A 13,201-nucleotide genomic window follows, 5' to 3' on the forward strand; every position below is an offset into this window, starting at 1 on the left:
AGCCGGAATAGCAAGCTGCTTTCGATCATCTGTACACGTGCCATTTAATTTGTGTATTATACAAATCTTTCCACGAAACAGACAGTTTTAAGTGCAAAAGGTGCGAAAGTGCAGAATCACTCCAGCATCCCCTTAATGGGCGTCATCCGTTGATTCCACCATGAATTTATTGCCCTTGGAGTGAAATCTATTGGAAAATTGATTGTTAAATCGTGTAATCGTCGCGAAAAAAGATTTGCGATTGAATTTAGGTGTTGAAAACCTGCTATCTCACATTAGAAACCTATCTCATAATAGAGGACTTTCCTCTACATATACACACACACGTCGCTGGATCCTGCCCGGGTGTATGACGGAATATACCACGTGATCGGGACCGCAAAGATCAAAGGGGCCGACAGAGAATGGACCTACTAGTTGTACCATGGTACTATTACGGCGATTTATTCGTTTGTCAATTTCTCCCTTAATCCGCGGGGAAGATTGAAGGCTTTTGGAAACGTTACATTCGATATTTGCCCCGGGATAATCCGTAAATGTATCATCCGAGCCAAAATATTCGAGTGCCGCCGTTCTCGTTCGCTCTAATCGCCTCACAGACGCCGCGTCTGCGGAAAGTAAGCCGCGGATCCGACACGAATGCCGCTATTACGCGCACGAAAACAGGGGTAAAAAGGGGGAGAGAAAGAGAGAGAGAGAGAGAGAGAGAGAAACGCGACGGAGGGTTTGGTCGGCGGGGTGAAAGACGCGCGATATTCCTCGTGCACGGAAATACTTTCTCGGTTCACCTCTGGGCGCTCGGATTTACAATATTCCGTTCAAAATTCATGCTACCTTCAATAAAGTCCTCGGTTCCGCGTCTCGTAAGCGCGCGCGCGCGCATCTTCCACCAGTTCATATCAGCGGTTATACAGCGGCGCGTTCGTACGCGACGTCGAGAGGGTTGTCGGAGATACGAGTAGTAGTAGTCGCCGTCAGATCCGGGGGCGGTCTCGTCTCTCCCCCGCGGGGCGTGTTCCGTCTCTCCGGACGCGTGCGGAACACGTCTCCGAAGGCGCGGATACGCGTCCCGCGTGTCGACGTAGCACGCGCGCATGATAATTGAAAATCCCCGGGACGCGGACGCGACGACGGCGCCGCGTACCCCGCGCGTGATTTAACGCTACTCTCCGCGACGACGAGCACCCCGGGGGTGGTTTTCTCCCCGGGGCACCCCCTGGGCGCCGTTTCGATAAGTTACGCGAGTCGCCGCGCTAACGGTGAAATAAGAGGCCCCCCCCCCCCGCGCGCGCGTAGCCGTAACGGCGCAATTGCGGAATAATGGTCTTCCATGTTTTCTTAGAGATTCCGAGCCCTCGCGGCACTCGGACTTCTGCCGATATTAATCAATATTCGCGTGACTTTGACTTGTGAGATGTACAATTGTCGAGATAACAATAACTGGCCGATAGTTGGTTGCCCTACGTTGGGCAAGCGTGGGCCTGTGCTATAACACCTGATTATTTAACAACCAATGAATTGCCAGTGATGGACCAGTATTGGCTGATAGATTTTTGGCCAATTGAACGCCGTAGTTCAACCAAGCCTTGGCTACTTACCACTGCTGGCATTTCCTATATGGGAATTTAAAGCACGCGCCGCAAACGCGACGAAACTTACGGCGCTTACACAACTCGCTAATCGATGACACGAATCGTCGAGCGTTTTTACAAGCGTCACGGATCCGACTTTATGTACGCAGCCCGCCGCGCGGATTTACAGGGATTGGCAAACACCGATCGGAAGTGGCGAACAAACCCTCGCGAAATGCAATTCCGCACCGCGACACGTTACGTGACCGCAGTTTTCGCCTGCCTCTGGGTCCACGTGATCCACGGTGCGGAAAAATGTCGATAGACGCGAGGAAAACGAGGGAGCGCGGGAATAAAAAGAAGGTGATACGGTTCCTCCCGTGGTCTTGTAAGACCACGATCGCACGTGCGTCTCGGTGTGTGGCTTGCGGGCCTGCGACGGCGGGCAAAATGGGTTACCTGAGGTTGTAACTGGCTAGGGAAACGTGTCCGGTGTCGTAAGCACGGCCACGCAGCACGAGCCTGCACGTCGTCGACTTGGGCTTGCCCCTGGTGTCGTGGTGGCCCGCCCGGACCTTCTCGCCGCTTACCTCGAGGTCGCAGCTGCTGGTCACGGCACCTTGGTCCTTGCGGTGGTCGTGGAGGTCGCGGTTGTTATAGCTGTTGGACTTGATCAATTCGACTGAAAGCACAGAGAGCTCAGTGAGCTTTCGAAAATCATCATCCTATGATATAGAGATGAAACAGGTACGAAAATACGAAGAAGATTACAAAAATCTATTCTCTACTCTTTCAAATCCCCTACACGGAAACAAATGTAGCTGCGTTGCTAAAAACTGCGTGTGTAAAAACTAAATTTTAGTTGTAAAATATGAACAGCCAATATTTAGTTGCAATAGCTAAATCTTTTACTACTGTGCCTGTTGCATTAAGTGCGACAGCAAACCGTTTGCTGTACTTTAGCACACCGTGAGTAGCCACGTAGCATTATTTTTTATCAATGCTTAGAAGAAGCACGTTAAAACTATGCAAGCATTAGACTAATCGACACGGTGATCTATCTAGACATCAGGCGAACGCCTGCCTCTTGCTACTTACGACTTTTATTCAGGCTGTCGACAGTGATTGTCGTTGGAGCTTCCGTCGTCATCTCGATAAAATTCAGCGTCGCGACGAAGCCGTTGTAATCGAAGGGCGCTACCTCGGGACCAGTTCTGTAAAACGATACAAACTTCTCTGAAGGCGTCACGATTTGTAAGTAAAAATTTGGAAGTCGACACCGACCCGTCTCGTCTGTCCTTCCGAGAGGGAAATGCGGTCCTCACCTGAATTCGACGAGGAGCTCTTGACCGTCGTACACCAGTGCCGTTCTTTCCTTGCCGCAGAGCATCTTCAGCAGCGGACTCGTCGTGGTCGGGCCCGAGTAAACGGCGATGTAGTCGCTGGTGCAGTGGCTGCAACGAGAATAGAAGTACTTCTGTATAAGGTGACTATGCACCCGGGCGGTTCAAGGACTTTGCTACCACCCTTCGTCTTTCGCACCGGGATAAACGCCGGTATAAGCCGCGAGGCGGATGGGGAAAACGGAGCGGATAGGGCGAGCGGAGTAGGGGACTATCGAAAACGGTTGAGAATCGTGTACCGATTTATCAGGGAGTTCACGAGGATGAACTCGATTCGAGGGGGAAGACCGTGGAAGTTTCGCCATTAAGAAAATATCCAATATTACCGGCAAGGCAGAAGCGGCTGCGCCGAATTACCGCGATGGGACGGCGTGATTTATTTTACGAGGGAACTTCATCGCCGTACGCTTCGCAGGAACGATCCTTCACAGCTGGGATCACGAAAATGCGATTTTAATAATGTGGCCAATTAGGGGTCATCGCGTGGCTTTACGGAGGAGATTGCCCGTGGCCCCCCCCTCCCCCGGATCACCGTGTAGACGAGCGGTGATTAAAAGCGGTCCCCTCGGCAATTATCGCCGATAATATTATACGTCGTGCTCTGTTATTGACAAATAGTCAGAGCGAAAGTAATTTCTGTCTGCTGTCGAGACCCGGGATATTATCTAATATCCGTAGGCGAGACTGCTTCAGTTTCTTTTGAACGTGGAGAAATTGCAAATTCGCAAAACGTATTTTGTAAATGTTACTCCATTTCTTGCTCGCGATCTTGATATCGTGTACGAGAAAAATGAGTAGACTTCGGTGAGATTTAATTTTTATTTCTATCTCGTAACTTTTACGTCTAAGCCGCACTTAATATTCCTCGAAAGAGCGTGGTGTCGGAGTGAGATAGTCCTTTAAAATTTGAATACGGATGCAAATGAATTTTATGCTGAATATTAATCAGAATATAGCTCCCGGTTCATCACCGTTATTATTACAAGTGCAGGTGCCGCGAGTGCGACAATGTGAAATATTCGATAGTGATATTCGCCAAGATTCTGAAGTAGCCGTTCTAAACACGTAACAGGTGCTTCAGAAACTTTTCTCATAATTCTAATTAATTACCTCAAAGTACGAGCGTGAAGAAATTAATGGGTAAACTTCGTTGCTCACGGTTCGATTTTGCCGGTTGAATTTTGTAGTTAAAATGAAATTCCATGTGCCTCAAAGTCCCGCTATCTCATCTTAGATACGCCATCCCGGACTGCGTTTGACCCTCTTTCCCGACCGGGATGCACTTAACATTAATCGCGTGCAACGTGGATTGTGATGGATCAATTACGATATATTATATGTTGCACGCGATTAACTCATCATTCTCGTTTTAACGACCCTTGCCTCGTGTATATCTCTTTGTGCCATGCATCACGATCCATCACTTTACCGGATATCTCTCAAGCTTTTTACAGATTTATTTCATTAAATACATTTCTAATTGGCGTATTATTAATCGGTATATCTCTTGCAATCATTTCCCCGCAATACACTACGTATTTTACATTGCAGGCGCGAGCTACAGCTGCTATTTCTCGCAGCAGTATTAAAAACAGGTTTTTCGTTTTTCTCCTCCCTCCCTCCCTCCCCCTCTCTGTCTGTCTCTATCCAGCTATCTTTCTTTCAAACGTTCTCTCACGCGAACTCGTCGCTCTCGATAAATTAGATCCCACCCCTCGAACCCACGCGAACAATGAACAGGCCGTAATTATTTTCATTAGGAAAGAGCCGGGGGAAAAGGGAGCCGTCGGTCGGGAACGGATCGTTGCCGCGGAAATAGTTCTGTACGTCATTTTCTGCCCGAGCGGCTCGAACACCAGAAAATCGGATTCCTCCGGCCCCATTTCGCGCGGGTCTCGCGTCGCCGGGCCGTCGGATGGAGCATAAAAGAAGCGGGGAGGCTCTCTCGCCCGTCCGGACGACGACGGTATCCGCATTGTGCCGTCCCGGTAACGCGCGTTACAAAATGCCCCGAGATAACGCGCCCCGGCACAAATCCCCGCCGGAGTAAATTAAAAATCTTCTACTCGAACCCCCTCGGTCTCCGTCGCGGGATCCTCGTCCGAGCATCTCGTGCGCGTCTCGTCCCGCGGCAAAACGCGAGAGGGTTTTTATGCAAATTCTGGATTTCCGCGTGCGCGTCCCGCGGAATCGGTCCTCCTCGGCGCTAAATAGCGTCGCGTCGAGATCGGCGATGCGCGACGATCTGAGCGGACGCGCGAAATCCGAGGAAAAACGAGAAGCGGAAAAAAAGCGGTATAACGCGCCGGAAAATGCGTTGTTCCGAAATTTCGTCATTTTAAAATATCGTTTCTGCGCGATATCCGAGCGAGCGCGCGGAGTTCCGATAAATCGCGGTATTGAAATCGAATGAATACACGGTAGCTCGAAAAATGTGTGAAGCCGAATTTTTATCCTTTTTTTTGTTCCATTTTGCAAATGTGGAAAAAAAGTGTAATTTTCTCGCATATTCATTCATATGTTTTCGGGATTTCCTCCCCCCCCCCGCCCCCGATTTTTCGTTTCGCCGTTGCGCGAGTTTACGGGATTTCGCGTATCCTTCGATAATCCCGGAAAAATGATATTATTTGCGTTATCCCGCACATCCAATTTCGTGATTACGATTTTCTTGCGGGGTTCGAGGCGTGCGTTTATTACAATTCGCGTGAGAAGGAGTATCGAAGAGTTCAACGCGGAGCGGAGGTACGTTCTTTTAGCGGCGCGACTCGGAGTGGCATAAAGTTCCGCGGAACATTTTATCCTCATTAATGGCGCCTTTGGAAACATAATAGCGGTCCGCTGAAAACCGCTTTCGCTGCTCGCCTTGGCCTCCTCAACACGCTGATTATAAAGTGATTAAGGAGTAAAATCCGAGTGCAGCGGGTAGCGGGAAGTTCGTGTGGTCGTTGGCAAAAGAACCCCCACTGGCGATTAGGATGATTCTATTAATTAAACGTAGCTGCGGTATTACGCGTTTATAAGGCGCTATCGCCGATAATGATAGCCTTCGCGCGTGCAATTAAAAGTATCGTTATAAAGGAACGTGACACATGTAATCTTATATGCAGCTCTCGCCGCTAATGAATGTAGCGTAATGCGCTTTTGATTATGACGATTAATGCGGGAGATGCGTATTACGCGCGACTAAAATCTGACCAGAGAGAGATTGACATGATTCCCCGTTATCTCATAAATGCTCACTAAATCCAACGGCACGCGATAGTATTTTTCCTGCTGGATTGCTCGCGAGAGCCAATAAGGATGCAGGCTTTTAGATCAAGTGACTTAAGACTGAATCCTGATTGGTTCTCGTAAAAAATCTAGTAGGGAAAATAGTATTGTGTGCCGTTAGCTTTAAAGTTAAATCCTGATTGGCTCTCGTGAACAATGCAGTAGGAAAAATATTGTAGTATCGTGTGCTCAGTTGTATCACTAATTATAACTGCAGGGTATCGAAAACAGATGCGTCACGTGCCTCCTTACGTGGCTACAAGAGATTTGCATGCCATTTTCCTTAAAGCCTCACATAAAGAAACGACAATATCATTATGCGAGACATATACAAGCGAAATACGAAACGCGATGGAAAGTCCATTGTCGGCGACCGAAAAACGCTCTTTCAAGGGAACATCGTTGCGGTTCATTATACAACCCGGGCTGCCCCTTTCGGCGAACGACGATGACGACGACGACGATGGAAAGAAAAAACGTTGGCAATCGCAAGAGCCGTTTCTTACGGCCCGGCTCTCCTTGGTTTTATTCATTCCACGACCTTGCTCTCCACAATCCATCGTCCCGGGTTCTTTCTTCGCGGGATCTAAGGTGCGCAGACAGATTCACGGACGGCCGGGGTATATGTTAATCCGGTTGAGATTACATCGTCGTAAAGGCGTCGGGCCGTAATTCCTGTCTTTCCGCGGGAAGAAGTGCGACAAGTCTGAAGGCGGGCCTTTATACGGAGATATCCCGCCCCAGCCCTCGTCCTCGACGATTCTTCAGCAGCCACGGCCATATTGAGTCGCGACGAGGGTGGAGTGAACCTGGTTACGTTTCCGTCGCGATCCAGAGTGCCGTGATACTTCGCAGTTCCTTTTCGCGCGGGTGATAATTAAGGCGCCCCCCCGTAATGGACATTAATAAATTATCATGACGTTATAAAGGACAGGTGTGCACCAAGTTAAATGCCAGAGCGGCCGTTGTTGCGCCGTTAATCATCGCCGAGAGAATAAGGAAATGCAGTACGCGAAGATTAACGCACCGGCTTAATTAAGATTCGTAAAATGAACGATTTATCGCGACAAATGTATTTAGGGCACTGGGCTCTCGCAGCGACGCTCCCGTTTCTCTTAAATTCTCTCGCCGAGGACACATCATTTCTCACATCAAAATTCCATTGGCTTAACAAATATCTATTTGTAATTATTGCATCCTCGGAATTGCATTACTATAATACGTTGCAAACATATAAAATTATTATAGGTACTTTATAGTTTTATTAGATTTTTCTGCTCTTTTTGCCGCAGCGACGCGAAAGCAACACGTGCGGCTTTTACGTTATATGCATCGATTTTTTTTCATAAAAAGCAGAAACGACCAACGCGCGCTATTTTAAAGGGTGCGCCGTCAGAAACGATTGCGCGGGGAATTGTAACAAATGCAATTACGGTAATAATCCCGCGGTAGGCAATAACACCGCACGCAGTTGCATTAGATGTGCCGGTACGCGGGCAAATGCCACGTTTATATTACGCAATCAGAACAGCGGCAGCAGATATCGTATGTAACTGTGTGTAACTAATGCAGTGCTATATGTGCTATGCGATATTAATGCACCGCCAGATCCAATTTACTGCTATTAATGCGGCATAGATACGTTGCCATTTCGCAGCCATCTTGGCTTCGGATCGCGATGAGATCCGAAATCAAGTATTCGACATACTTCACCTGGCGCCGCCAGGTAATTACGATAAAACGCGCCCGTGAATCCATTAACTGTGTTGATCGTAGACGATTGTGCACCGTCGGTCTACGCGCGTCGCACGTCGCCGGCCGGGGTCACATCTCCCCTGAAAACGGCAGGCGGTAACGCGTCCTCTATTCTATTTCATTATCCGCCCGAGGAAAATGTGGCTCGATAATTGAATTCATTCCGCGTTTAATTATCTCTGCCACCCTCAGGAAAGTATTGACAATTACGAACGCGATCGTATAAATCGGCAAGCAATTACGACGGCGATAAAATGCTATCGAATTGCCATAAACGTTGCTCTTTCTCCCCATTTGACTCGCGAGATCAATAGCTAACTCGTTGCTTAGTTAAGAGAGAGCGAAGCCCAGCGTTGAGACAAGGCATATCGGATACGCAAAGGCCATGTCGAGGGATCCCGCGATTGTAGGACATTTAAAAGCCACGTATCGCGAATGCTCCGCGAGCGCAATCGCGCAGAAAAAAAGATATTGGCTTCAGTAGACGGGCCGATAATCCCACGGCTCAAAACTCCTGTGACACGCCGGTTCATTGCTTTATCGGCTTTTCACCTCCTCTCGTTCACCTTCTCGTCGGAATCCCAATGAGATGTAACCCGGGGGAATTGGTTATATAATAATGTCCTTTTCTTGTAATCAGCAATAAGGGAAAAAGAAGGGGGACGCAGCCAGTGTTCCAGAAAATAGATGTCCGCCTGTTATCCAGATTAGCATTATTCCCTCTTTTATCGTTACCATAAAATCGTCCCAAGTTCCTTTCACTCTATTACCAAGTCGATGTTGCGAGAAACTATAGAGAAAACAGACCGGCCCGTTTCGCTTATTTCGACGTATCCAGTTGAGCAGAGATTTGTTTGCCACGCGATAAGTGGATTTGATCGCATCGCGGATTTCTCGGGCGATAGAACAACGTCCGCGCACGGTCGGAGTAAATTACTATCTATTTTTTTTTTAATGCGATGCGTACAAAGAAGTAAACGTGCCGAGACTGAAGTCTCGTGGAGATATCGAAAAATGCAGGGGACGCGAAAGGTTCACGTTTAAATCTTGACGCATGCCAGATTCAATTTTCCGCGTTTCAGATAATAAACCACCGGCACTCAGTGGCGGAGGATGGGACGCGTTACTTTTGTCGAAGTGAGAAGCAACGTCCATTGTTCTAAGGGTCTCTAAGCCCCGGGGCGTGGTTATGACTAGCTTGGCATTTAATCCTGTCGTCGTTGTCGCCGGCTCCGTCACGCTGGTGAAATAGAGCCGGCGCCTCGTTGTAAATTCACCCCTGATTGCGAGCGGCGGTCTTCGTCCGCGCCGCCGTTCATCCTGGGTGCAAATGCATTGTTACACGAGACCGCTTTCGCGAAATCATAGAACGATAGCTTGGCACCGGCTGGCAGCAACGGTGGCGCCAGAAATACGCTCTTCGCACGTAAACGTGCTTTATCTTCGCTCCTCGAAAATCTGTGAAATATTACAAATATGCAATTTTGTGGTTGAGAGCATCGAATGATTTATCAATTGAGTATCTAAGTTAATTTCTGTATTAATAATACTTTTTCGATTTCACTTCCAGAGAGGAGAGATTTACACAAAAGAGTGAAATATAAAACTCGTTAGACATTTAATAATCAAAATTTTGAACGAATTCGCAAGTGTGTTTGTTAATAGTTATTTAAGTAAATAATTAATATAAAATAATGTTTAAGAGTATTAAGCGATATTCACTGGGTATTAACTTTTTACTTAAGGAACGTTAAGTCCAGTACTTTGGAGCGTCTTATAGAACGAGGAGCTCGCTAAATAAGTTGAGATAAATTAAACCATCCACCTCTTCCGTGTTTTTTCTCCTTCTCTTTCTGCTTTGGCAGTCACTCATTAAATATTAGGAAGAAAAATATTTATGGAAACGTTTCAAGGCAATGCTAAAGCTTCACGTTGTCGGGGTGCATTGCCGTAGTTTAAAATCTCATCCATGTTCCGGGAAACTTAAAGGCTTTCGCAATCCAATTAATTAAGCTCCTCGCCATTCCAATTAGAACATTCCTGACTTTCTACGCATTGCCATCGAAGTCTTTCTTTTTCTCTCCGCCCGCGCTACCGAGCTAAATAATTAAAAGATTTCTGTTCGTCCGCGTAGAGTCCACCACCGCGCGGAATTAAATGATTTCAGCTGGAATACCTTCTCGTCATAGCGTAAATCATGAACGCGTGGTAGGATTTTAAAAGAATAATTCTTCGTCCTTTTAATCGACACCTGAAATTACAAGTGCGACAGCCACACGAAAAAGTGCAGAGTAAAAGTAAGTAATGCGACGTAAAAATTTATACTGACATTGTTAAACGTTTATTATGCAGGTTATTCTACCCGAGAAGCACCGCATGCAGTTGCACATGTACTTGAAAAAAACGAGTTAATGCAGCATTATAATATTCACTTTATTAGTAATCAGGAAGTAATTTTACGAAATAGGTACGTGCAATTTTTAATATTATTTTCAAAGATGAAATATAAAAGCTGCACCCGTGATCACCAAATAGCCTTTTATACTCTCTCTCTTTTTCGTCACGTTCTATATATTTAATAAACCGGTGTATTCTCGTCGTTATTATTCAGGGATATTGAGGTGCCTCGAGAACATTAGATCAAGGGATTCTGCTTCATGCGTATCACAATGTTATCAAAATTCAAAGCCGATCTACATTATCCAGGTAATAATAATACCAAAGATAATGATATTAGCGATAATAACAGTAATAAAATAAGAAATGCATTAAACTCGAAAGTAGATAATCAATTAAATTTTAATAAATGCAACTGTGGTTTTCTTGACGGTAGACCCCGAGAAAAGAAGGAAATTCGAATTTTTGTCAAAGAAAACGAGATTTAATCTATCGAATGTTAATATTATTTTGTCGCGCGTTTAACAAATCAAATAACCCAGGTCTAAGAAACTATAACGAGCGACGGGCGGAGCTAGTATACTTTAATCAAATGCGCAATTTGGTAAATGCCCGAGGTATGTAGTTGTTTCTGGAAACAATTCAGTGTTTCTAGAGGATTGACCGAAGGTAGCCATCGCCACTGTAGCCGGATCTGCCTTGAAATGCCGTGCCCGAGGTCCTAGTGGTAACAGGCAAGGTATGAAACCGGGACATGGTTGATGCTAGGTCGAGAAGTTGGCACAGGGATAGAGTATGCTTTATCTCGGTGCTTTACACTCTATTACGTTTATTAAAAGCACGCGAGGCAGGCATCTACGTGCTCCGAGATATCGAGTAAAAACAAAGAACACTTTTTTACGATTTTTTTTAGGAAACTGTCTTTCACCTGTCAGGAAAATAATGTCGCTAATAACGTTAGAATGCTTTGTCCGACAAAATGATAAAATTAGATACTCGGGCGCTTTAACTCTTTGGTTTCGTAATATCTGTGTATACAACAAAAGTGCATTGTTCAGTTAAATCGTTACTAAAAATTATAAAGATTATAGAGTGGACAAAAACACGGAGAGAATTTTCTCTTAAAATTTACCCAGAAAGTCGTGCGATCGTGGGACAACATGGCATTTTGAAGACCTTTATGAGAGTTTTTTGAAATTTTATTATACATTCTACTAGTGAAATGTATAGAGGAAAGTCCCCTATTATGCGATAGGCTTCTAATATGAGATAGCGGAGTTTCTGTTAAATTAATGGGCGTCATCCGTTCGTTCCACCATGAATTTATTGCCAATGGAGTGAAATCTGTTGGAAAATTGATCGTTAAATCGTGTAATTGTTGCGAAAGAAGATTTGCGGTTGAATTTGGACGTTAAAAACCTGCTATCTCATATTAGAATCCTATCTCATAATAGATGACGTTCCTCTACTAAATATAATTACTAGTAAAATGTATGGTAAAGTTTAAAAAGCTCTCTCCGTGTATAAGTAATTTCCAGTTGAAACACGTCCTCTGACGGAACTGAAGGAAATGAAAGAAATTATAATAGAATGTTGACGAATTTGTTGAAATGATCACAAGTGACCCCCGCAACTTCCTCGCACGCGCTTACGGTGTTACAGATGACAATTACTACGGCACAATGGTATCCCGTTCTGCAAACTCGATGAGTTGCTCCTTAATGAAGCTCGAGTTGTGACACCCCCTTTGTTATTTTCTCGCTTTGCATCCGCTCTCCAAGCAGAAACATTGTGTCACCCGTTGAGATTACCTTCTGCCCCGTGCAGAACGTTTACAAATTTTCGCGGAATCGCAAGAAGTTAGACGCTCGCTAAGCCGCTGGCAAAATATACCAATTCGTCGGCGTTCCGCGGCGAGTCGTCGCCGTCTCTGTCCAGAGAGTCGCGCGTCGAGACTTGAGATCTCTCGCCTAACTTTCATATCGCTTGAACCCCGACTCGCCCGACCGCGCCCCTCCGTAGGAGGACAAACTTATTTCGTTATTGTTTTGGCGCGTCGTCGCCTCGCGGTTTAATCGCGGTCTTTCGCGTCTAACGTATTCAACGATTCGCACCGCGAGTTCGATCGTCGCAGGTGCAGGCGACGGAGCGAATGTTAAGCAAACGTATATATATACAGCATCACAGCTCTCTCTCTCTCTTCGGTTCACTTTGGTAATTAAATTCAACAATTCGACGATCGCCAGAAACTTGAGCCGAGCCGCAGCTCATTGTGAGCAGAGCTCCCTGCCGACGTCGCCGTCTCCGGAAGTTTCGTCCGGGCGCGCATTATGCGCTTGTCACAACATTTCATTAAAAAGTTTCCGCCACAACGCGGATAAGGCGCTCCGAGCGAGCTTTCGCCTCGTAAGATGTGACCGCGACGTTCGCGATGAAAAGATTTTTTGCGCGGTATTTCACGGCTATCATCTTTTATCCTGCCGCCGTGATATTCCCGGAGGCTCTTGTCCCTGTGACATATATCTCTCGGCCAATATATTATTTGGCTATTATTTCGGCGTCTAGTCTGAAACTGTTTTACAAGCTAGCCGACTTATATTTTTAGTAAAGCGTATTTCGCTTACCACTTCTCTCTCTGTAAGCTTCGGTATAGCGTAGCACTTTAGGGCCAAGAGAAACCGGTTTTCGTAACAGACCACGGGAAACATTCGACTAATTGTGCTAAATGTCCCAGCGATTGAACTAATAAGAAAACTAGATCTGTTTCACTAATAAATAATTCATGTAATTATACACAGAGAGAAA

General features: G+C 46.1%; 1 protein-coding gene across 1 annotated transcript in view; it reads right to left on the reverse strand.

Annotated features, from left to right (window-relative positions):
• LOC105563334 overlaps positions 1 to 13,201 on the reverse strand; it is a 255,758-nt gene that overhangs the window by 27,477 nt on the left and 215,080 nt on the right. The window contains exons 8-10 of the mRNA XM_012014842.1: positions 2,897 to 3,025; positions 2,670 to 2,785; positions 2,031 to 2,253 (exon numbers count right to left, since the gene is read on the reverse strand). Of these exons, the coding sequence (XP_011870232.1) occupies positions 2,031 to 2,253; positions 2,670 to 2,785; positions 2,897 to 3,025 (468 nt within the window). The remainder of the gene's footprint in view (positions 1 to 2,030; positions 2,254 to 2,669; positions 2,786 to 2,896; positions 3,026 to 13,201) is intronic.

Source organism: Vollenhovia emeryi, unplaced genomic scaffold (genome assembly GCF_000949405.1).
Source record: "Vollenhovia emeryi isolate VEMERY1.0 unplaced genomic scaffold, V.emery_V1.0 DF939178.1, whole genome shotgun sequence".
Classification (NCBI taxonomy): Eukaryota; Metazoa; Arthropoda; class Insecta; order Hymenoptera; family Formicidae; genus Vollenhovia; species Vollenhovia emeryi.